This window comes from Lissotriton vulgaris, chromosome 7, assembly GCF_964263255.1.
Source record: "Lissotriton vulgaris chromosome 7, aLisVul1.2, whole genome shotgun sequence".
NCBI classification, from domain to species: domain Eukaryota; kingdom Metazoa; phylum Chordata; class Amphibia; order Caudata; family Salamandridae; genus Lissotriton; species Lissotriton vulgaris.
In genome coordinates this window covers 1,314,726,413-1,314,753,379 of record NC_141695.1, presented here as the reverse complement: position 1 = coordinate 1,314,753,379, position 26,967 = coordinate 1,314,726,413, and the positions used below count along the sequence as shown (strand labels likewise).

The 26,967-nt window shown below is 43.7% G+C and overlaps 1 protein-coding gene across 2 annotated transcripts in view; it reads right to left on the bottom strand.

Annotated features, from left to right (window-relative positions):
- LOC147703580 (transmembrane protease serine 9-like) overlaps window positions 1-26,967 on the bottom strand; it is a 1,394,371-nt gene that overhangs the window by 569,239 nt on the left and 798,165 nt on the right. For both annotated transcript variants that reach the window (XM_086931925.1, XM_086931926.1), the window contains exon 12: window positions 18,790-19,027. In XM_086931925.1, coding sequence (XP_086788051.1) covers window positions 18,790-19,027 — 238 coding nt within the window. The remainder of the gene's footprint in view (window positions 1-18,789; window positions 19,028-26,967) is intronic.

Genomic DNA, 26,967 nt, shown 5'->3' with positions numbered 1-26,967 from the left:
ACTCTTTTAACCATTCAGAAATAGTTATTCACCAAAAAGTAGAGGGAAATATCTAGCAGAAGCTAGCATGTGACCGTCACCCTGGTCTTACTAGTGTTTCAAGTTCCAAGCATGACGTGTCTCTTCCCTACTTCCTAGTTGCCAAGTACATCACAATAGAATGTGTGATACATTCTTTCAGTCTTGAGTTTTTACATAAAAACTCAGAAACATTTTCTCGTATTTAAATATTTAACCATAGCCAGCACCAGGCCCATTACCAATTTTGTGAGGAAAACTAGAGGAATGCAGTGTGTGGGGGCTTTTCAAGGCCTACCTGGCAAGCTATCAATGTCAGGTATTTATTTGCACTTTACTGATGCTAAATTGTAAGGTTGAACAACATCTGCCACACTTGGAATTCTTGGTAACTTGTATGAGCATTGCAATTCTAGCTGAAGAGATAGGCAAGTGTGGCTTTCACTGCCTTCTTGCTTGTGGGTGCCTGATTTATTTATTTATACGTTTGGTCACCTGCTCCTCCACTCACTAAGGCACCACTGGGAATGACACACAAGGGTGACAGTGTCTTGGTGAAAAGATACAGCCAGGCTGCTTTGACAGGCTCCACACCCACTTCGGTGCACTCTAGTCTCTAACAGTATTCCTACCAGTCTGCTATTGTAACGTGGTGTCTTTTACAAAAAGCAGCTCAGGAAGAAGAAATCTCAAGTGTGTCCATATCTCTTCAGAATTTGTGATGATCCACTGGGAAGATCTGTTTTTTTGCTATTTGCCTCCAGTCTCAACCACACATTTTCCAATTCATTGCAGCGTTTGGCTTGGGGCAGGGAAACAACTGAGCCCACCACAAAGTGTGACGAGCTGACACTGGGAGTGGAATGACAATGTTCCCCAGTCCCTGATTGACCTGGATCCCCTAGCACTACATGACTTGAGCCGCAAACTCTGGGGGCTAACTTTGCCTGTGCTTCACAGCTTGAGCCCAAAGCTCCCTATGGAAAGTGAGTCTAAACAAACTGAACATCTTTTGACAATTGCACAGGGTAAAGTAAAAGATGATGAAGCACCGAGTATTAACCACAAGGAGGAAGTGGGGAAAAAAGTCAGGACAGACAACACAATTCAAACAATAAAAACCCCAACTGCCCAAGTTAGATCGGGCACGGAAAAGACAAAAAATTCAAACGCTAAAACAGCAACGCAGGATCCTACAGCGGAAATAGCTGCAAAATGGGAGGCAATCGAGGCTAACCCCGTGTTTATACGAAAATACGGAAACAAGGCCGACATTGACCCCCAGCCACTAAGATACCCACAGGAGCGGGAAACACAGCCAAGAACAGAAACACTTCAAGAAATCATAGGGCGGAAAGAAACAAAAGCTATTTTATTCATCCCAGGCCGGGGAGACATCCTAAACAGAGTCAACATTCGAAGACTGCTAACCTCTATTAACAATCTAGCTGGCGTGGTCACTCAAGATCTGGATTCTTTAGAATTTGTGCAACTCAATCACCTATCAGAACAAGAAATTTCAAAAACCACTTGGACGACGGGGAAATCAGTGGAGAAGATTCTAAAAGAAAAGTGCACACTAGAAGCATGGGGGATCCGCATAAAACCACAGTATAATGTTGTCTACCCTGAACCACTACTTCAAAAGGAAAAAGAACATATCTATGACCCCTTCAAAAAAATTAAGACCAGTGGATTCACAAAGTCAGTGCTGAAAGGGGCTCGGAGCTCCACAGTAGAAGTTAGGGACATCACTAGCCCACACATTCGAGGAAATAATGAGAATATAATACCAGACGACTGGTCCTGGCTGGCAAAAACCATCAATAACAGGCGCCCTGACCAATGACAGACTATTAAGCAAGGAGAAGACACTCCGCAACAAAAAATCTGCTCCTGGAATATAAACGGATTAGAGTCTAAGATGATGCTTACAGAACTGCTAACGTACTTTCAACAGTACGACCTAATCCTACTTCAAGAAACTTGGGTGGCAGAACCTCTCCACCTTCAAGGTTACAAGTCATATCACCCACCAGCTAGCAGAAGCTCGAAGTTTGGACATCTGAAAGGTGGTTTAACCAACTATGCCTCAATAAAAACAGTAAGCTCGGCCAAAAAACTGACGATGAAATACACATCTAACAATGGGATCATTGCAATTCAGATGGAGATAGCAGGACCTAAGAAAATTAAACAACAAGTGGTATTGGTAAATACCTACATTCACCCCAGAGAGAAAAAAAAAGTGCAAAATCCCTAGTGTCAGAACTGACGAGGATTATGACAGTAGCAACGACACCACATTATATCATCTCAGGAATCTTCGACATGTCCCTCACCGGAAAAGGCGATAATGACAACTTAGTCGAAGAACAACTACTAGAATGGGGGTTCTCACCGCTGGACGGAAGTAAGTGGGGTAAACAAACTAAGGTATCTAAATCCCTACTTAGGGAACTAACCAGTCTGGGGCTGATAGCTTTAAACAACAGACATCCGGGTGATTGCCCACAAGCAGCAACTTACCATAACACAGTGGCAAGCTCAGCAATTGACTATACCTTCATATCTCTCTCAATTATGAACCTAGTAAGCAGGTTTAAAATTGGAATAATGGACAATAGCGATCATTTGCCACAAGAGCTCCAACTGGAGGTTCAGGGTATGGCGCAAACCTTCTAAAAGGAAAATCAGGACATAACAGTATCCTCAAACCAAAAGATATTAAAATACAAAATAAAGGATCTGGAAAAATTCGAGAAGATGGCAAAAAATTGCTGGGAAGAAAATAGAACGAATGAAGGAGACAACATCAAGGTCTGGGAGAACTTCTTAGAAAGCCTCAGCTCAGCTAATACTAAACTAAACACAGGAGTAACCATAAGCGGAACTGAGAATCATCAAAATCTGCCCAGATGAGACAAGAGCGAACAAAGTAGGAACCCTCGAACAAACCAAGCCTACGACCTGAGGCAAATAAAAAGGGAAATCAACGAGGCAATTCGCAAATTGCATCAGAGAGGCCCTGATATCAGTTTACCGGTTGAATTAAGGAAGCAAAAGTGCAGAAACAGCAAAATTGCTTGGCAAATAAGGCATGAATCTGCAGAGAAGATATGGGCCAAACTGCTATACGACATCAAATCTAACAACAGCGTGAGATTCTAGCGCACAGTGAACAACTTAGACAACGCAAGGGCTTATGAAATAAACTCGCAGATTTCTGAAGACTGGATTAAGTATCTGCATCATCATTTTAACAAAAACACAGACAAATTTACCCAAGACACTACTGCCATCAATTACGACCTCGAATCACGGGAGAACTTAGGAGAAGGAAACCTTATGCTACTTACAATTAAACAGATCAAAAATCAAATCTCTAAGGGCAAGAAAGAGGGTGCCCCTGGCCCTAACGGAATTCCTCCTAGTCTATATAAACAAGACCCAGATTACTGGGCCGAACAACTTCCTCCCCTCTTTAAAAACATCCTGGACGGGGGGAGGATCCCAAACTCCTGGAAAGGATCTATTATTTCTCCATTTTCAAAAAAGGCAGTAAAAGCCAAGCAAAGAATTACAGGCTAATAGCCCTAATTGACATAGGCGCAAAATATTTTGCAGGTCTATTACTGGAAGAACTCACAGAATGTGCAACAACGAGAGGAATAATTCCTATTAACCAAACAGGCTTTCAAAAAAGTATAGGGACAACTAACATTCTTGCTCTTTCTTTATAAATTGACGGCTCAGCAAAAATCAAGAAGCCACTATTTGTCTGTTTTATTGACTATACGTCTGCTTTTGACAGTATCGAAAGGGGCAAACTTTGGTCTAAGCTATCAGACTGGAAAATCGCCCCGAAACTTTTAAACCAACTAGTTGCGCTTCATTCAGACACATGGGTACAAATAAACTAGGAACTGGTAACATCCTGTCTGATCTGTCAGCAGAGCTTGACAACTCCCTCCACCATGCCCCAAATCTAGGAGGCTTAACAATATCAAACCTGCTGTATGCAGACGATTTAATACTGATCAGTCGAACCCCAGTTGACCTCCAGCACCTTATAAATACTACAAGCAACTTTTCAGACAGAAATGGGCTAATAATAAACCTGGAGGAGTCAAAAGTGATGATCATAAATCAAAGGAAACAAGGGCATCATCGTTGGGAACTTCAGGGCAAACTGTTGGAGTACAAGTACCTGGGTATCACTTTTGACAGCAAGGGTTCATTTGAACAACACAAATCGACTATTAAAACAAGAGGGACTGCACTGGCAGTAGCACTAAAAAGAATTAAGCACAAAATAACAGGCCCGATCTATCGCCCCTTCTAGAAGTATTTCGAGCAAAATTGCTTCCTAGCATCACCTACGGAAGCGAATGCATGAGAGAAAGATATGAAGCAGTATAGGATGAAGCAGTGTCAAAATCAATTCGTCTAATTTTTAACCTCCCCCAATATATTTCTCCAGCCCAGCTAAGACTAGAATTCGGCCTGCAAAAACAGCAAGTAGCACGGAAGGGGGTTTATGCAAAGTGCTGGTACAAAATCAAGGAGCAGAGAATGGTTCTATGAACTCATATTTATGGAAAGAGATAAACAAAAAGAAATACAATCCAGCTGCGGTCTATCTTCATTCGGCAATAAACTATTTAGCACTACAGGAGCTCTGGGAGATCAATGGTCCACAGAAAACTTTTAAAGAATCAGTAAATAAAACAGTAAAGTTATTGTCTTTGGGAGAAGACAAATCCACCCTATCCAAAAGAGCACACAGGTGGTTTGTCATTCAGAGTTATACAAGGGCCTCACCGCAAACCTACCTGGGAACAGGATTCACAAAGATTACGAAGGAATCATACCTGAAACTGAGGATGGGTGTTTTACGGGTCAACCAGCACCTTCCTCCGGGGCAAAGGTCAGACAGTTCCACAAACTGCAATTTAAAAACGATATCCTCCATTTATTGTGCAGCTGCAGAGGCTTAGACAAAGACCGAAAGCTACTACTAAAACCAGCCTGGAACATGAGAGGGATCCGAACCCGTAGGCAAGCACTAAAAGCATGCATTGAAGGAAGTGACATCAAACTAGCATGCAGATTGGTGAGATTTGTTAATATTGCAAATGCTATGTCAAATCTAACTGTAATATAACAGAGCATGCACAGAGATCTGATTTCAAATGGTAGAAGCTACAACTCTGAAACCGCAGTTATAATTGGAAACCATAACCGGATACTAAATGGAGCACAATGCAGGGCACCGCATCACGGACATTGACAATAACTATAATAGTTAAATCAGGAGTTTCTTTTTTATCTGCTTTTACCCCAGTCAATCTGATAAAATGTATAACCAACTGTTCTTACTGTAGTGTATATTGAAGCTCTTTTTAACAAATGTATTGGTATATGTGACCTAATTTTTAATGTACGATTTTGCAAAGATTTTAATTAATCATGCAATAAAGATGACTTACTTACTTCAACTGACCCTATGCCATCAGGGAGTAGAAATCAGTACCAGAGGCTATAGCGTTGCTGAGCTGATGACTTCACAGGACTCAGAATGGGGAGATTGTCAGCCAGGCAAATGTTCTTGCAAGTAGATATCAACTGACAGTCTGTACCTGTGCCTGCCTGCTCATAAGAGCATGCACTGTGGGGGTGAGTGCAGCAGCCACCAATCAGCAGAAGAGAGCATTTCTTTGCATTTTAATTTAAGAAGCAGCACTAGTTAACTTACAGGAGCCTCAGCCAAGACTAAAGAAAAAATAAAGGGTGCAGAACCCACCTCATCAGCAGGCTACCCCTGCTGCAATGTGACATTGTGTGGGTTCACATGATACTACCGTTGTGTGTGGAAGAGTACAGAAGAGACTGGCCTTATTTTTGTAACTGATATATTTGGAGCTGGTTTCTCAACTGCCTGTGATAAATCAGAAATCTACAGGGTGTGGGTGTGGCTAGAAGATGATTGTGCCTATTGTAAGGCGGACAGAGATTTAAGAATAAAGAGAGTGGTGCTAACCCTGCTTGTGGGAGTATTTCTGGGAGCTTGCTAGCAAAATCACACATGGCAAGAACATCATAAAGATTGTCTCTGAAGAACTCAAAGCCTAAGCCTACTGGTGAACAGGGAGTACAACCTATGGTTATAGGTTTCACCATTAAAAACCATAACAGAGAAAGCATATATTACTTTTTAGAATTGTCCATTCATATCACTACTGGAAATAATAACGCATACTCAGTTCCCCAACTACTACATAATGTATTTTTGGGTAACTTACTCAATGTCTGGTTGTTACAGCAAACTGTTTTCATTGAAGCTTACTCTGAAAACACGTTTACAAAATTCAAACTATCACTGCTACTGTACCTTTAACTATACATTATTATCCATCGGGAGGTTATTCTTAAATAGTTAGAATGGGTATAGTCAGAGGGCCAGAGGTGAAGCTGAGGACTCTACTCCATCCTGGTCAATAACTTCTCCTTTCAATACTACGTTTATTGTAAATTAGTCCCTTATAATTTGAGATGAAAGTGAAAAAAATGGTTGTTAGATTGTGTGTTTTGCAGTACTATTTAAGTGGAACGTTACACGAAACATTCTGGATAGATATTTGCTTTTTTGTTGATAAAGCTTGCTATTTTTTTCCTATTGAAATACAGTGTACTAAATTCCTGGTTAAAAGCATCATAAATTATATAACACATTATATTCACAACAAATTATAACACATTAAAGTCACAATATCAATCCGTTATTGGTGGTGTCATACTAGTTTTAAGGTGATCTCACCCTGTGGAGCAGAAGCTGGTCAGTTTATTCTACCAGTGTTCTACTGCAGCTTTAATCCAGAGTTCTAATGAGCAACTGGAGTGCTAACATTGTACATTCATGACAAAGCCAAGGCGCTAGGGGACTCAATATTGTGGAACACAAGGTGCTAAATTAAAAGCCCCTTTAATGGAGAAAGAAGAAGTTAATGAGCTTTTACGAGTCACTGTTTTATCATGCAAATTATTTTCCGCATATTTTTTTTATTTTTTTTAAACCGTCTTGTATAGCGCTTGGTTACCCTGGAGCATCCCAGCGCTTAACCAAACAGAGTGAAAATGTAAGTGAATGAGAGGCACAGCGGTTTAACAAAAGAGAAAAGTTTTCAGTTGTTTACGAAAACGCAAAAGTCATGGCTCAGAGCGCAACCCTGGAGGGAGTGAGTTCCAGAGGGTTGCAACCTTTACGGAAAATCTCCTCCCTCCTGAACGGGCCTTTTTGACCCTAGGGATCTTAAGTAGGTGTTGGTCTGAGCGAAGTGTTCTACTTGCCTTATAAGGGGTCACCAGCTTTTGTAGGGCGGGAGGGCCTTTACCTTGCAAGATTTTATGTGCAAGGCAGAGAGATTTAAATTTCACCCTTTCTCGCACTGGCAGCCAATGTAGAGCCCTCAATGCGGGTTTGGCTGATCGTGACATAGGGATGTTATAGAGCATTCGTGCCGCGGCATTCTGAACTTGCTGTAATTTGTTCAGAGTGATCTCAGGGGCACCCAGATAGATTGCATTACTGAAATCTAATCTTGATATAATCAGGCCCTGGATCAGAAGCTTCCGAGATAGAAATGGAAGCAGAGGCAGCACTTTGCGCACCGATCGGAGAAGGCCGAAACAGACACCAGCCAGTTTGGTAGCCTGGGTCCTGAAGGAAAGATCTTGCTCCAACCAAATACCAAGGCTTTTGATCTCAGCCTTGGGTTTGGGAGGGGATCCCAGACAGCTAGGCCAGGCAGACCGGGGGAGTGAGGGACTTTTCATCCCCATCAGCATTATCTCGGTCTTTGAACCGTTCAGCTTTAGTGCCGATTCCCCCATCCAGGTATGGACTTTGGATAGGCAGGAATGTAGCACCTGGGGATTTTCCGTGGCCTGGGAAAGGGCAAACACCAGCTGGGTGTCATCGTCATAGCTCACGATTTTGATGTTAAATGGAGCCACCACATCCTCCAAGAGGGCCATGTACACATTAAATAATGTGGGGCTCAAAGAGGAGCCCTGAGGCACTCCACAGTGGAGGTGGGTGGATGCCGATCGTGCGCCTCCTTCCCAGACCTGAAAGGTCCGGTCGCTGAGAAATGACCTAAGCCATTTCAGCGCCATCCCCCTCACTCCGGCATCTGACAGCCGCTGAAGTAACACTCGATGGTTAACAGTGTCAAACGCTGCACTAAGGTCCAGGAGGATCACTGCCACTGATCCTCCTGAATCCAGAATGCAACGTGCCTCTTCAGCGACTGCCAGCAAGGCGGTGTCAGTGCCTTGACCCGGGCGAAAGCCCGTTTGAGAACTTCTCAGTACACCATTGGACTCAAGGAAATTGGATAGCTGGGAGTTAACCAATTTTTCCATGATTTTACTGAGTCCCGGAAGTAACGAGATGGGCATGTAGTTTGCCATGTCAAGGGGGTCAAGGCTAGGTTTTTTTAGGAGGGATTTTATATTGCACCCTTCCAATTGGGTGGCACCACACCGGCACCCAACGAGGCATTGATTACCTCAGTGATAGGTTCCGCAATGGAAGGGGCAACCAGTTTGAGAATCCTCATGGGGACTACGTCACGGGGAGAGCCACTCTTAACAGACACCAGGACCTTTAGAACTTCGTCCTCAGAGACTGGTCCAAGAGAATCAAGTGTCTTCAGGGGTCTTCCCCTGTCCTCGAAGGGCTGAGCTCCTATGTTAATTTGGGGCAGGGTAGTCAAAATCGTTTCAATTTTAGTGTGGAAGTACTCTGCTAGATCATTGCATTTTTCTTCCAGGTTATCCGTGGAGGCAGGTGGTGTCGGGACCCTCAAAAGCTCCTTGACCACTAGAAATGTTTCTCTGGAGGAGTTGGAGGCGTTGCTGATTCTCTCTTCCAGGAATTGAGTTTTGGCGCACCGGATGGCGAGTTTGTAATTCCTTATCGCCACTCGGTATTCGGTCTTGCAAGCTACTTCCCAATTCCTCCTCCAGGCATGTTCTAGTTTTTTACAGGCCCTCCGCATTACCCTCAGCTCTGGTGTGTACCAAGGAGCGGAGCACGATCTTTTCTCCCTCCTTCCTGCCGATCTTAAAGGGAGAACGGAGTCGAGTGTATTAGACATCGATCTGCAAAAATCTGCTTCCGCCAGTACTGGGTCCTTGGCTAGTGAAGGGCACGAGCCCTCCAGTCTGCGTGACAGGTTTTCCACAGACAGCCTAGACCAGGGTCTTTCAGGCGCACAGACACTAATGGAGGGGGTACTCTCCAGCTCGGTTTGTCAGGCGAAAGGGACCATAAAATGGTCCGTCCACGGGAGAGGGATCGGGGAGGCTGCTTTCATAGCGGTAATGTTTGTAAAAATAGGATCAAGTAAATGACCCTTATTATGGGTAACCTCCAGGTTTATAAGGTTAACCTCACAAGTTTTTAGGTCACATTGAAGGGCTGTCGCTGACCGGTCTTCCTGGTCGTCGAAATGAAGATTAAAATCTCCCAAAGTAATGAAGTTTGTCGCGGAAGCGGCAAGAACCATTACCGTTTCCATAAAAGAACCTATGAAGTTTCCATTACTTCCTGGAGGACGATAGACTAATAACCCAGACATCGCTACAATAGGTGAAATTTGAAAGGAAAACTTACAGCTCTCACAATCCTCCACCTCACCATTTTGGGCTCTGCATACCAATGAGTTCTTATACAGGATAGCAACACCTCCCCCTCGACCCACCGGTCGGTCCTGAGTGTGGATTAGGAAACCAGGAGGAAGGGCGTTCACTATATCCGCTTTTGAGCCTTGCCTAAGCCATGTTTCTGTTAAAAACAGAATGTCTAACTCATGTTCCTGAATAAGGAGGCTAACTTCCAATGAGTGCCTCGGAAGAGATCTACAATTCAGAAGGGCTGAGCGTAAAGTGTTCTTTGTCACTACTTGATTAGGGGGACTACATAGTGCACAGTATGTGAATGGTTCAGAGTCCTTATTCAATAATGTGCAGTGCGAAGATTTTAGGGGGCGAAGCCGAAATAGTTCAGCACGCGAGTAAGTGGTTGCAGAACTTACTAAATTAGGCAAGGTGGCTGGCCCTAAGCCCGTCCGGGCCCGGACGGGCACAGACGGGCTGGACTCTGGCGTGACTCCGGCGGGAGTCCGGCGAGTCCGCTGCGCGATGTCATGGCCGTATTAAGTACCGGTCCAGCGTCCTTCAGACAATTATAGTGCAGCAATGGGGGCAATGTTAAAAACGAGGGAGAAGACAAATAAATCTTAAATTAAATACAGAACCGGGTAGTTAAAAATTCGCACAAAGCCTCACTGAAAACGCGCTATGAAGCGCTGCACGCTCACAGTCACTCTGCATTTCAAATGGTAAGTCGAGTAGACTGCACGCGTTTCCCACTTGCCTTAAGTACCGGTCTAGCGTCCTTCAGACGACTAGACCGATCTCCCCAATGGCGCCGTCAGGCGTCCTCTAGATACTCCAAGATGGCACCCAAAATCGGAAAGATGACCCGGGACCCGCCAAGTGCGGTGAGAAACAATTATAGTGCAGCAAAGGGGGCAATGTTAAAAACGAGGGAGAAGACAAATAAATCCTAAATTAAATACAGAACTGGGTAGTTAAAAATTCGCACAAAGCCTCACTGAAAACGCGCTATGAAGCGCTGCACGCTCTCAGTCACTCTGCATTTCAAATGTTAAGTCGAATACACTGCGCGCGTTTCCCACTTGCCTTAAGTACGGGTCTAGCGTCCTTCAGACGACTAGACCGATCTCCCAATGGCGCCGTCAGGCGTCCTCTAGATACTCCAAGATGGCGCCCAAAATCGGCAGGATGACCCGGGACCCGCCAAGTGCGGTGAGAAACAATTATAGTGCAGCAATGGGGGCAATGTTAAAAATGAGGGAGAAGACAAATAAATCTTAAATTAAATACAGAACTGGGTAGTTAAAAATTCGCACAAAGCCTCACTGAAAACGCGCTATGAAGCGCTGCACGCTCTCAGTCACTCTGCATTTCAAATGTTGTCATCATCATTAGAAACTATAAAATTGATACAATATGCCAGTGCATTTATGGTAACTGGTTCAATGTGTGGCTGTTCTATTAGATTTTTTGCTTAAAATACCTCTGAAAAAATACACTTAGTCTTGGCTTCCTTCATCAAAATACTGTAATTATGTGGAGTCTCTTAGCAGCAGCGCCCCATCCATAAGGTCGAATGGGCCAGGCCCCTTCATTGTGCCTTTTGGACATAACGAGTGTCCGTCAGGCTGAGCAAAGGTCAGGCTAACAGACACTCTTTATTTTCAGGTCAAGCAGCGAGGAATTAGACATGCGCTAAATGTGCTGGCTCCTGGCTTCCTAAGCTGAACTTTACTGGGCTGAGGATGTCACAGGTCTTGTGGGTGTGACCTACTCAGCTCAGTAAAGGTCCTCGAGGCCCTCTTCTTCATGACGAGGAGGAGTGTCAGTGGTAGCCTCGTACCTGGGTGCTTCAGTTTGAATCCCTGAAGTGCCCAGTGCAGAGGGTCTATCACTGTGAATGCATGGGTGTAAGTGAGTGAGTGAGTGTGTGTGTGAGCCCCTGCCCTCTCTAAGCTGTACTTACCTGCTGCCACTGACTATTAGACACAGAACCTCTTCTGGACCTCAAAGCGAGCATCATGCAAAGAAAGATCTGAATTTCCTTCCACTAAAAGCCATATACTAACCCCCTCACATCATCCCTATTTCTGGGCAGAGTCAACATCACACAAAACACCATCACCCCATTCATATAGGCAGGCTCATGTCTCATCTCAAGCACACCAACACATCTCAGCAGTTCTCCAACATTCTGCAAATGTATTATACCAGCCAAATGAGAGATAATGCAAAAATACTTTAATATTTTTTCTTCACATGTTACATCGACTCAACCTTTTATATGGATAACACTTCATAGCACTGATTACCTCTTATATAGAGTCCCTATGTAGAGGTTGGCCACCTGTTTCTGTGACGAGAAGTATACAGCCCACACTTTACTGTACTGTACACCTACCAGACTTCTGTAGGATTTTCTCTTAGTCTTCCAAGCAATGTTCCTTAATCTGAAGTGGCATTCCCTCCATAATCCTAAAAGATAACTGGCAACAACATAATGGGGCCTTCATGCCTAATATACACGAGTTGCGATTCCATTGACAGCTCCTCCGATAAGGCAGAGGAGTGCTGCCCCACTTCTTTGCAGGAGTGAAATAAAAGAAAAATACAATGATATTAACTTGATGTTATTATCATTCTATTTTTTCCTGCTGCAGCAGCTTTGCAGGACAGGGCAGAGCTGCTCTGCTCACAGAGCAGGGGAGGAGTGGTGAGCACTCTGTAACTGCGCATGACTCTTTAGCCGGCTGTCTCAGTCATGCGCACTTTGCATGCTCTCCTCCCAGGCTGTGTTGCAGCCTGGGTGGAGACCATGCCCAGACTTCCATTGCCCCTCGGACAGCTTCCAATGAGACCCCAGATGGTATGGGAAACATTTTTATTTTATTTATCTTATTTTAAATTTTTGCATTCGGAATCCCCCGATGACCTAAATCCTTTGTGCGCTGCCTCTACGAATAACTGAAGTTAAAGAAGAACTCTCACATTGCTCTGAACTTCACGCTAATAACATTGGAAATAAAACGAGGAAGGATCTATCCTTAATTTGTGACGCCCACCTTGGTTTTGACCTACTCTATTTTTCCCCCACATACTTAATGATTGCGACTTCCTTTTAACTGACTAGATCACTCGTGTATTGTTTTTACGGGTATCACCTAATCTCATTTGTTCCCCCTCCTACCTCCTTACCGCTTTCCAGGGTTTTACTCTACTCACTTACTTCCCCTAAAATGCTCCCCCTCTATCACCCCTTCCACTTCGCTGGATGCAACTATCACTAGATATGGACCAAAAACTCTTGGACCATTCTCTATCCCCCTAACCTTTCCAAAAATGCTAAGAAAAACTTTAAACACAAACAACTAATTTGCCACCAAGAAACGCTATTTGTAGATAATTGTCGCAGGCTCACCTCTATTGTAAAAAGTAACTACATCTTCTACTCCAAACGCCCCTCTAAATGGAAAAGCTCCTTCATCAACAACTTCCCTATCAAAAAGTCATGAAAAATCCCATATGGCTTGAAACTATCTACCACCCCTTCCCCTACTTTTCTTGGTGAAATAGACATCTCCATTTTCAAATCTGGAAACATCCTCATTCAAGCCTCGGAAAAACATCTCTTCATCTTTGAACAACATTTCAGCACCTTATCCCACCTACTTTCTTTACCTTCCTCTGATCCCATCAGCCCCCAATCACAGTATGACCCTATACCACCTCTGTCTCCTACTCTAATCCCCCTCTTACAGTCTTTGAAAACACCATGGAAACCCCCCAAGCCCGGACTCTCTATCTCTCCCCTACCTTAACAACTTTCCCTATCAATGATTCGCCAAAGGCCCACGCAAAAGCCCTTACTCCCTCTCCTCCTCTTTTGAGGCTCCAACATCTCACATCAGTTCCCCCCTTCCAGCCCTCACTCCCTCTCCTCCTCTTGAGGCTCCAACATCTCACAGCAGTTCCCCCCTTCCAGCTTCCTCTTCCTCGCAACCCCCTCAATTTGACCTCACTCAGACCCAATCACCTGCTCCAACTTCTCCTCCTCTAACGGACCCTTCCCTCCTTAACCAGGAAGTCAACCCTCCTCACTCTCACCGAACCCCCTCTCCCTCGCCTGACTCTCCTCTATCCCCAGTGGCTGCGTCGTCCCACCTCTCCTCCCGCCCTTCAGCCATAAATGGAAAATCCCCTCTTCATCTCCCACCTGGACTCCCTCCCCTCCCTCTCCCTAGGCCTCTCGTCTTGACGTACACAGAACATCCTCCAATTCCCCCTGAACTCCCAGCCTCCAGCCCCTTCTCCCTCATTCCCAAACACTTTTTAACATAGAACTCCATCTTGCTAACCTATCTTTTGAACTCACCTCTCTCAGAAAAGATGTTAACTTCCTCTCCTCACTTAACCGCCCCAATCACTCTACTTCCCTGTGCAATGAAAAAAAAACTCTACCCTCACCAAGCAACAGGACACTACTCCCCTATAGTGATACACCTAGAACCTTCCCCGCACCAAACGACCTCCCCGCCTCTGACCTACCTGACCACTTTAATCCTTTCCCTCCTGCTCCTTAAATACTGACCCTTTGATCACACAGGCCCCTATCACCATGATCACGGGGACTAACAGAATTGTACCTTCCCCAACTTATCCTAGACCTCCCCCGCAATTTACCACAATCCACCCCTGCCCTCCCCCACCTAACCTACCCTACACCCCTAACTTGCATGCTGGTTAACTGTAGCTTGGCGGTCCGTCATGCGATTGAAAATTAGGAAACCATCCTTAGTGAATCCATTGACATCGCCTTTCTCACTGAAACTTGGCTTAAAGATCACTCCTCTTCAATCTATAAAAACGAACTCCAACTCTCCCCTGTGCTTATCCCCGATCTCTCTACTTTTGAATACCTCAGACCGGAACTTAAAGTGCAAGGCTCCCCTCCAATTCGATTACACAACATCTATCACCCTCCCGGTGACCCTCTGCCTTTTGTAGAAGAATTGTCTGACCTTCTCACCCAATCCTCACTTTCCAGCCCGAAAAACCTCTTCCTCTGAGATTTTAACCTCCATTGGAACAAAAAGGATAATCCCATAGTTAACCTCCTCTCTAATCTACTTGACATCAATGACTTAAAGCAACTATGCCACTCTCCCACACACTCTAAAGGAGCCACTCTTGACCCTATCATTACTAACAATGGGTTGGCTTCACTTTCCTCCATACTCCCCATCGACTGGTCCGTCCACCACCTCATCCTTTTCACGATAACCAACACTGTTCTAACCCCTCAACCTAAAGCCATCAAACAAATGAAACTGACAAGGAATTTTCATCTTATTCCACCAGCAGGCGAACTTCAACTCTCTCCTCCCTCCCGAAATACCAATGACCTCACCGAACACTTCATCAAATCCATCGCTGAGGTCCTAGACCAAATTTCCCCAGCCAAATTAAAACGACAGAAAAGCTCCTAAAATTCCTGGTTGAACCCTAATCTCAACTATGAGCGGCGCACACTTCACAGATCAACCGAACGCTTATGGAGACAAAACCCGTCCCCCTTTAACCTCTCTCTCCTCAGATCCGCTAGATCCAAATGCAAAAAACACATCCTCAATGCTAAGACATCATTCTTCCGCTCCCAACTCGACTGGGCAAAAAACAGACTTAGAGAACTCTTCAGCATTGTGAAAAAACAAACTTCTTCTGCACCCCCCAAGGTAATTGCCACCTCTGAGAGATGCGAGGAAATTGCCAACTACTTCTCAGAAAAAGTCTCCAAAAAGGATGAATCCTTCACCCTAACTCCACTCCTTCCTAACCCACTACCCTCACCGGACATTTCCTCAAATCCTCCTTCACCCTCTACACTTCTTCACGACTCCCTATCGCTCCCTCCTATAGACCCTATTCTTGAACCTGGCCCCATCACACTTGAACTAAAAAACATTGCTTCCTGGAACGACTTCCACCCAGTCACTGAACTTAATGTCCTTAACATCATTTCCAGGCTGAAACCATCATCTCACACTAAAGATCCTCTCCCTTCTAACCTTGTCCAAGATCTAAAATATATCATTGCCCCCTATTGGACCTCCAACATCAACTCCTCCTTTACCTCTGGTTGTGTCCCTGTGTCCCTCCAACTGGGATAAATTACTCCCATCCTCAAAAATCCTGCTGGTGACCCTAAGGACCTAAATAACCTTCGTCCTATCTCTAACTTGCCTCTTCTCTCAAAAACCCTTAAAAAATGCACCCTGCTACAACTAGATAGACACATTGATTCTTTCAATCTTTTAGACTTGTTCCAATCAGGCTTCAGGAAGGGCTGTAGTACAGAAACAGCAATGCTTAACATAATTGATGACATCCATCAGTCCCTCGACAAAGATGAATCCTCCCTACTCATTCTCCTTGATCTCTCAGCTGCTTTTGATACTGTTAATGACCCTTCGCTTCTTAATATCCTCAAAGATCGTTTTGGCCTCAACGGCCCAGTCCTCAAATGGTTCACCTCCTTTCTCCAACACAGAACTCAGCAAATTAAAATCCATGACTGCCTTTTTAAACCTCTGCCCGACTCCCTTGGGGTCCCTCAGGGCTCTATCCTCTCCCCATCATTTATTTAATCTTTTCATGGAACCCCTCACCCTCATCCTTAAACAAGCGAGAATCAATTACCACGTCTACGCCGATGACACTCAACTCTACTATAAGATTCAATCCCGCTCCGATGTCCTTCATCTCAATGACACCTTGTGTAAGATTCAATCCTGGTTCCACTACAACCACCTCAAATAAGACAGAAATCATTCTTTTCTCCCTTAAGAACAACTCGCTCCCCATTCCATCCTGGATCTCTGACCTCACAGCACTCAACTGTTCTCTCACTATATCTAACTCAGTTAAATCCCTCGGCTTTAACATTGACCAAAACCTTACTCTTATCCCCCACATAAAAAAACTCCATCACTTAAAGAAAATCAAACCCTTCATTCCTGTTGTTGACTTTAAATTAGTCGTCCAATCGCTGATCCTGTCAAAAATCGACTATGGGAACGCTATCCTCGCTGGAACTCCCAAAGCCCACCTCACCTCAATAAAATCTGTTCTTAACCTTGCTGCTAGGCTCATTTCGGACCTTAAACGGTTTGATCGTATCTCCCCTGCCCTTAAAGCCCTCCAGTGGCCGTCCGTTGAAGGGAGAGCTTCCTACAAGACTGCTTGCATTACGCACAAAGCCTTGCCTCAAAATTCCCCTCTGTACCTCACAGATAAACTTCACAAACCCGGCTGCTATAGATCATTGAGGAGCTCCAACACCCTCTCTTTTGTTCCTCCTCTTTTAAAGAACGAAACCACACAATCTCACTCCTTTTCTGGGAACGCACCTAAGATCTGGAACTCCCTCCCAAATGATCTTGGTTGCAACCCCTCCTATCTCAGCTTCAGAAAAGACCTCAAACTTCTCCTGCTTAACAAATACTGGGGTCCTTAATTCCTCCCTTAGACACTCATCCCATCCCACCACCTACTGTTCTCCTCCCCCTCTCTTTTCTTCCTTCACCCACTAAATACTCCCTCCAATCCTTCATTAAGGACCAGCTTCGCCCCACCCTGTTTTTACCTTATCCTCCCCCACTCCTCAGCCTTCCCCCATTCCCATACCCTGCCCCCCTCTTCTCCATCCTTTCCCTCCCACATTAGGCTCATTTCTCAGGACCTGCTGTATCCCTTTGCAATACATGTAATGTAATGGTGTAAAACTAGAATTGTTTTTACTTTCTTATTGAGTTTTGAATTCTACCTCATTGTAATTCTGTTACTTTCAATCAATTCTTCTCTGAATAGCTGTTCGATTGTGCCTTAACTATCCCCTTCCCTTGTCTCTCCCCATTCCTATTCCCTACCTCCATCTTTTCCATCCCTTCCCTCTCTCACTAGCCTAATATCCCATGATTTACTGTACCCGTTAGCAACTTGTTTAATCAGACTGTATAATATTTAATCGCTTTCTACCATCTGTATTGGTTCCTGAATACTACCTCATTGTAAATTTGCTATATTACAATGTACACCCATGTAAAGCGCTTTGATACCCTTGGGTCCAGCTAGCGCTATATAAAATATGTTAAATAAATAAATAGATAAGAGGTGCGGCGAGGAGGAAAAGTTTTTTATCTTATTTTTTTTCCAAGTCCCCCGCGTCGCCATCCCCAATTCGTCCTGGAAGCCACTGCGCAATTCCACAGATTTACGCATTATTACTTATAGAAGTGCCTTTCGCTTCTAGACCTGCATGTGTGTGTTTCAGACACATAACATTTCATTACAAATGGCCCAGTTTCCTTATCGATAATTACAGTACAGAACATATTCCGACACCAAGGTGCTTGGAATGAATTGCATTCAGTATTTATTACCTATTAAAATTTTTGACAGCAAGATGGGACATAACGTGCACATTTTGGTGCTCACTGCTCTATTGTTCTGCACATACCAGTATTTTCTAGGCATTTTTACATTGGTAGAGATAGGCAAGTCCAATCTTCTGAAATTTTCTAGGGGGACGTGGATCTTATTGGACCCATTCATGCACAAAAGTCATAATTCCACTAACTGGAGCTACTCAATTACGCACATAGCGAAATTATATGGGTCTCTTTTAACATCGGCCTAAAACGGGCATTTTGTCTTTTACTTCACATTGCATTTCCAGTATCATTTAAATGAGCATTTTACCAATCAGTGCGGAATTAATGAATATGCCTTTGTATGTAACCAAGTAACCTCAAGGCACTGAACTGTTTCCAAACGTCATCAAGTAACCTACATTAATTCCATCACAATGAATGCATGGAGAGGAGACGATAAGGTCTCCGAGAAGAAAAATGAAAATTATGGCTAACCTTTTAAAACATAGTGGCATCTGTCTGGTACACCTAGTTGTCTAGGCTCCGATATGTAATGTGACTTTGGAAAACATTACATACATACATTCATCTCAGGACTTAAAGTAAACTTTTTTTCTGTATAGCAGCAATCTCAATGTTCACATACACAACTTACCTAATAGGTCAATAACTGCCGTACAGTTGTCACTGTCTATGTCATTAGAAACCTCGACTGATTGGTTGACAAAAAATGCCCCGGATATCTTCGCCTGGATCCAGTTGGCGAGGGGCGCCACCTCAGTGAACACGGGAGGGCTGACCGGGTTTGTACATGCGTCAGACATGAAGATATTGACACCCGCCAGGAACCAGGTTCCGTTTTCGTTGCACACCAAAGGGCCCCCGGCATCAGTCTGTAAACATAAATATGGACATTGATGCTGCTTCACTTTAAGAGATAGGTCAACAAATATAGGCTAAATATGATCTGGATTGAAACTGACACAAGAAAAAAAGAGAAAAAAAGAACTGAGACAAGAAATCTCTGGTCAGGCAGATTTGGGATTAATAACATTATTATCTCTATGTATGTATAGTAGCAGTTCAGTTATGAATAAAAAACTTACCTTTGGTTACGATCTTTCTGGTGGATGCTCTACCCGCATATTCCTCACCACATGAATCCCTCCAGGCACTAGACTGGACCTGATAACACTTGCATTAGCTCCTGGCTAGTCAGGGCTTCAGGTCCTCCTTCAGACATTACATCAGTGAGGCATATAAGGTGCCACTGTATGATCTGACGTAAGTTAACATCCATTTACAAACCTTCTGGGACAGAGATGAGACTGACAAAACTGATAGAATGATGGCAGAGTACAGAATGGAAATAACATGGGACCTTATTTCCAAAATCTGCAAGACCGCTGCTCTTAATCGCGAGAGGGGTAGGCCAGTGAGGAATCTGCAGGTAAATATATATATTTAAAAGATTATTACAGAAGGCAAGTAACATTTTACTCAGGTGTGTACTTCTACCTATATATTCCTCACCTTGTTTATCAGTACCAAGCAGTAGTTCTAAAAAAGTGGGTTTGAGGAAGCAATCACATCAAAAAGTATTGCAGTAAAGACCTGGCAAAACGACCTTCTCTGCAGACTGCAGAGTCAATACAGAAGAGCCAGTCCTAGCATTCCGACAAACATGATGATCAAGTAGATATTCTCAGCGCACTAGCAAACCACATTGTGGGAATTGATGCCAAACTTCTTTGCCCTGAATACCTTGATTACCAGGGTTTGGTTAGATTCAGCTGCTGTGTACCATACGTGCTCTTGCACATCTACCATCTACGCCATAGCCAGGATACCTGAAAAGTTGGACACTCTTCTTGATTGGATTTCCTCACTGTCTCTCTCACAGACAGGTACATCTGTAATGTCATAAGAAAACTACAGCCCCCTGTATGGTACCTGTATGTCTCACATCGTCTAATCCAATGAATGCAGATGACCTTCCTACAATTTTATATCTTCGCCTGATCCAGCGCATGCACTGGATTGGTCAAGACATTTAGTAGCTGCTTAGAAAAGTGGTACTTTCCCGGCGACCAGGTTACTATCACACGCACAAGCGCGCGCGTGACGTGCACAGCTGCCATCGTGCACAGCTGCCATTTGGCTTCTTTTATTGCATGTGTGAAGGCCCTCCCTTACCGCCTCGCTTCAATGTGTGCGTCACTCTGCAGGCCTTTATATCTGTACTTCTTTCTCTCAAACTCGGTGCCGGCACTTTGCCCTTCCCCCTCCCTCAACACAGAGCGCGTCTTGTTGCTATGGGAAATGATACCCGAGCAAATCTGCAGAGATGTCTGATCTCGCGCACAGGCCATTTCTGTTTCCTCACTCTCACCTCTTCGTTCTGAGAGGGGGGCATTCTTGTGCTGAATGTTGGCAAGATCACTGAACGCAAAGAGAAAGGCAGCGAAAATGATTATGTAAAGACCTCACCCCACACCATGAAGTAGTGCATCTGCGATGGAAATAAAACCGGAAGCTCTCAGCGGGCGGGCGATAGATTCTCAGCCTAGAGCAGATTACTTTGGTGAGTCACGTCTTCTGTGTACTGGTACTACTTGTTTTGTTAATAGCTGGGTGTGCTTAACTCAAGCCCCAGTTTGGAAAGTGGTCGAGGTTTTGCGAATCTTTGTTTTACCAAAAACATTTACATGTCACATGTGTCGTGTAGGGAAAAGGCCTCTTTTCCTCATAATTTGACTTCACTCTTTGTTTGACCCTCTTCCTCAAAATACAACGATTTTAGCTTCGCGATTTCTTTCAAAGTCAATTTTATATTATGCTTCAGTTTGCTGTCAGCAGTGAGCGCGTTTTGTCGTAATTCAGACAAAAGCTAATTCTCAGTTGTCATTTGATCTAAAAGGACTGCATTCTTGTATGTCTTAGGCTGCAAGCTGTTTGACAGTCAGGAAAACAAGGAAACGTTAGCACAGCGTTTGTGAAAAGTTGATGCACTCAAATTAGAGACCCGCTCCTTGAAACATTGAAGTTTCAAAGTGGCCTGTTGAGAGACGACCCCAGTCTGATCTAGTGATCTAGTCACAAAGACTTGCTTGATATCTAGACCTTATACATTTGATTGAGTCAAGGGAGTAGATGAGAAATTTAAAAAACTCCTCACTTAAAGCATTCTTCTAATCACATGGAGCGCTCGAAGCGAGGAAACCTCCCCTTCTATTGTAGAATTTGCATCACCCTTTCATCTGCCTCCTATCCATCCATCCTTTTACCTTCCATTAGTCTATCCTCTCACCTTTCCATTCCTCCTGTCACCTTTTCCTATATACATCCACCTTTTTACCCTTCCACCCATAAATATATACATGTTGTATCCACCCTTTCACTCTTCCCCATCTGTCCATTCTTCATCTTTGCTTCCATTCACTCTCTCACTTATAGATCCTTTCACGCTGCATCGCTTCACCTTTCCATCTGTCACCATTTAGTCCTGTCACCCGTCCTTTCACCTTTCCATCCACTTTCACCTTTTCTTCCTGTTTCCTGTCCTTTCTTCATCCCTTCTTCTTTTCACCTTTTCCTTCTCCTCCCATGCTCTTTTCTCTTTCTATCTAGCCATCTTTTGTATCTCACCTTTACCTTTTCTTTCTTACCTCTTCTATTGCATGTTCACATTTTCCATCAGTCCCTCTCAGTGTGTTGTCCTCTATTTTTTCATTTCTCTTTCTTTGTTTCGTTCACTAAGCATGTTAGCCAACCATCCACACCCTCTATCATGGTAAACCCTAGCAGTGTCATTTATGAGCATTATGTCTGCAGACCAGCAGATAGAAGAGATCGACAAACAAATAACTAAAGTTTTAGTGAGACTTCGTTTACCAGCTCATCTGGCAGAGTGGGAGCCACCGCTAAGGCTTCCTGAGGTATGGGGTTCACTACACCACTGGCATGAGTTTTAACTCCTGAAATTTCGTAATTATTTGTGGTGGTGGACTTTTGCATGTCATGAATCAACGTTTTATGGACTTATGTTTAGGAAGATGTGCCATTCTCATATTGTAGTGCTTATAGGCCAGAGTGGTGTCAGTGTGCAACATACAGGCCAGCATCTCGCAGAGTTTAGAGCGCTCCAACATATGGCACTACATCCACACTGGACACCTTCTCAACATTAAAAGATTCGTAAGTTAGATTTGTAGGGCCAGAAAGAGGGGATTCTAACTTTGTATTGAAATATGCTTTTAAGAACAAGTGATACAAAACACAATCTGTAAACTCTAGTTCTCCAACTCAGGCCTGCTCCATGTAAAGATGGGTTTGTGAGATGTAGCTATTGATACGAACTGCCATCTAGTCACCTCTTTGCCTTCCAAAATCACAGCGGTGTGGAGGCTGATAACACTGCAGAGACTGCTTCTTGCCTCACACACACGATCCTTACTGGTGCCTATAGCAAAGCCTGAAGGAGTAGGGGAAGCAGCTTCTTAGGTGATCTGGCGCTAGACCTGCCCATGTACACCATGCTGGCCAGGGCAGTCAAGATGGAAGAACGCAGATCAATATTCAAGTGCTGTGGTAATACCAGAATGCGTAATACATACCCAGATGATCAGTTTGTGTATTTTTATTTCTTCACCACATTTATAGCGGCTTCGCGGCTCACCATTGCTTCTCCTGATGACAAAAATAATGCAACCTCTTTGTTTTGAAAGCTTACGTGGCCTGAACCTAAGAATAAGGGCAGTTAATCAGGCGCCAGGTTTTGTGAGTATCCACCAAATATTTGGCAGTGAAGAAAACAAATCTTTTGATAATCAAGTTTATTGGATTTTTTAGAGAACAATGAGACATCGCTAGCAAATCAACAGAAAGCAAATCTTGACAGCCTTGCACAGCTATTACATTTACTATGCATCTATTGTGACCAATCGGAAACCTGCTTCATCACTCTCAAACCTCTCAAGAAAGAACCCAAATGTTGATGTCTTGGGGCAAAATATGATGGGGGTGGCAGTTTGTTTTTACTGCGCGTCACCTCACATTTGGGTGAGTTTTCTTCTGCAATAATGAGCCTGGCAGTCACTATAAGGATATACTAAAGGTGGCAGAACTTGTTTTTTCCCTAAAATCAGGTCTTATTACCTCATGATGTTTTAACAAGGGAATAATTTGGTTGCCTGGCTATAATCCTTTCTGCATCTTGTAGCTTTGGCCATATTTCTTAATTCTTCACTTGGCTGCAGGTTTATTTTTTTCTATATCATTTTAATACCTCCTATGGGGATTATATTTCTCTCCTTGGATGATTATAATTGAAACTACTTCCAAATTTTATGGGGATAACAAAGTATATGCGTTGTACATCTTTATCAGCTCCCCTAGAGGACTATAATCCTTTTAGCATCCTTTCAACAGGTATGGAGGATTCTGAATGTAATACTACTCCTCTTTCTATGGGGCCTATGCTGCCATCATCAAATACAACAAGCATTGGCATAGCCAATAGGTCTCGCCTTTGGGACCTTATACGTGTTTAGCCATGCAACAGTTGATGTTGTTGCACCAAGGATATTGTGCTGGATAACTAAACGCTTATAATGTCCCAAAGGCGAAACCTATGCCAATGCTTGTTTAATCTTGTCTTTGATCATTTTGAGGCATCTGCGGGGTTCTTCTTGGAGCAAGGACAACTACTTGGATCTGACCCACTGGCACAATTAACAGAGAGGGCGCCTCCGGTTAAGTCTCCTATCACCCAAAATCTATTAATAGTGGCCTGTTGTCTCAATTACCAGCCACAGCAAGGCCCCAGTTGTGTTGTGTTTTTCCTGTATGGCCCATTGTCGTTTTCCCTGTTAGCCTAATTGTGCATGTCGTTGGCCACTTTTAATTTGTACACATTTGCTTTTGTACCACATTGTATTTTCACACAGGACCAGCAAATGTTTAAACATTTTATTATTTTCCTGGGATTTAGTAAGAACAGCCTAGGGAAGGTCAAAAACATTGTCCCTTGTTATTCTCTCTTGCCAGACAATAGCATCTAGACATAATAAAAGAATGCAGCTGGTCTTTTGAATAAACATAGCTTGTCATATAACTGAGGACAGGGGTTCGGAAAAAACACTCTCATAGAGTGAATGTCCTGAGACAAGAGTGCTGCATCAGCTGAGATGTTGAACATCCACCTATGTATGCTAAGGTATGGGGTCTGCCACTAAACCCAGAGAATTATAATTTAAATCCACTTACGTTCACTGGTACTGGAGAGTTTAGGCAGATCTGTCAGATAACATGAAAGGGCTCTTTAATGTATATGGTTTATTAACCATGCTGATTACATTATTGGCATTAATTTTTTTTTCTAATTTTGGCACCATTGTTGCATCTAAGTGCACAATAGTTTAATTAAACATTGTAAACTTCCTTTGTGCCTCTTTTTTATCCTATTGTGGGCAAGTATGAGTGAGAGAGCGAAAAGGTGTGTCCTGTTACAGTGATCCCTGAAAGGGTTGAGAATGTTTTGTTCTGTGGTACCAAATCACTCGTCTCCCTGGGAAGGTTAGGAGGGCAAGTGAGGCACTATAGCTCGTCTGACTCGGGCTCATAGATACTGATGTGGTATGCTGACTCAGTCGCCTACAGACTAATGGCCTATGGTCTCAAGCATAATTTGGTTCCTGAGCATAATCCCTGCAACATGGCTCTGTCAATGTTTGGTCAGGTACATATTTGTGGTAACCCTGAGAAGTGCTTATCCGCAATACCCTCACACCTTTTACCGGAGACATCTTTGGGATTTGGCAATTATCATCCACAGTGTTTTGGGATCACCTAGTTTTGTTGGTTGTTCAAGCTGGATGTATGACATTACAACGCATGCTTTTACCACACATGCCTTTACAACGTGGTTTTTACAACGCATGCCTTTACAATGCATAGTGCTTTGGGGCGCTGGATAGTGAATAGTTCAATTTACTATTCCAACTCCAGTCCCCGTGGATAGTAGGGAAGGTGTTGGATAGTAAATTAAACCTATTCCCAATCCTAAAGCACCCCCCAGCGCAATGCGTTGTAATGGTTTGCATTGTAAAAGTTGCGTCGTAAAGGCACTGCGTGGTAAAAGTTGCGTTGTAAAGGATGTTTCCCGTTCAAGCTTGACTATTTTAAGAGTTTTAAACCCAGTTTGTGTTACACTTTGGATCCATGTCTGTTTTCTCATGGCCAACCTGTAAATATTGAGGGCAATGCCCAAACAGCATTCTGTGCCCATTTAGCACAGCATGAAGTCCCTAATGTGGAACCTCCTATGATCTCTGTAGTAGAAGCATACGATGCATACTGCTTTGAGGTATTCTTGGGTCACTTTTGCAGTTGTGGATGCCAATACTGACACGTACCATGAATACACTGTCCCACAGGCACCTTCTGCATACAGACCGTACTCACGTGTTGAAATACCGCTTACTGTCTGAGAATACCAGACTTGGTTTAATGGCACCATTCCCAATGTGCCTGGGCAAGCTTGAATGGCCCCCTTCAGTTATGAGGGGGCTATTTGGCCGGCATTAACTGGATATACCCCATATCCTGACTTGGGCAATTGAAATCTTACACAAACACAGAATTTTTGCATAATCTCTGTGTCTTATACAGGCACCTAACTCAATTTATTTCACGCACATTGTTAGCTTGCCCAGCTAAAATTAGCGCGCAAGTGCAGGTCCAGTTGCCAGCGATGCCTTTTAGTCCTGTAATTGTTCATTCAGTTATGGACAAAAGACCCACTAATCATGTGGAAATTCCATTTTCTGTTGCCCCAAAAAACATAGATCATCTTGAAGCTGTGTTTCCCGTCAGTGGACCACAAGACAGGCAAAGAATTTTAACCATGTGGGTACCCACTGAGATGGTTCCCACTCTTGGAGACTGTAACACCTGGGGGACAATTTTTGGCACAGTCTATACAATCTTTCATGGCACTCTCTTGATGCCTGTTTTACCAAACGTGCTTAAACAAATACAGAATGAACTTAGGGCAATATTATTTCAACTGAAAAAATACTGACTGTTTTGCATATTTCTATCCTTAAAGAACAGCCACTTTCTCAAGGGAAATGCAAATACTGACTGCTGTGCATATGGCTATTGGTACAATCTTATGTTATATATGTACTATTTACACCGTGATGGATCATTTTATACACCTATTTACAATGTGTCCACCTTGGTATGTTCCATCCACCCCCATGGTGATAGCGCACTTGGTAGCTTCCTGTGAAGCTGCTCTTAGAATTTTCATGTGAGGTGTTGGTCTTTGCTGGAGAGCGGAGCAGTGAATAAAGGCAGTTTGTAATTATCGCCTCAGCATACTTCTTTTAACAGTGGCGAGGATCTGTGTAAGAGGACAGATGTTCCTGCTCCTCCCCTTTTGATTGGACTCTGGCAGCAAGGAAAGTAAACAGAGATTTAAGAAGAGCAACGATAGTCGCCAGGATGAAGCCACCTCAGGACACTCCTAAGCAGTTTATCTGGTGAGGTCTCGTCAACCTAATGAAAAGGAAATGCTTTATTATTGAGCTTAAAAGAACAGCTGAAAATATAAGCGCAAGTGATTTACGAACTATTAATGGCTTTAATGAGCATTTGGGCAGCCAAGCGTGAAGGGATGTTGCACTAATGTGCCTGCTGGCTAGGAATCAATTGTCGCTCTCAGCGTGTAGCCGAGCGTGAAGGTAGCGCCTGCTTGAGAAAGCCATTGGTGGGAAGCATTTACCCTTCAAAATGAACATTGCCGGTATTTAATTGTGTAAACCGG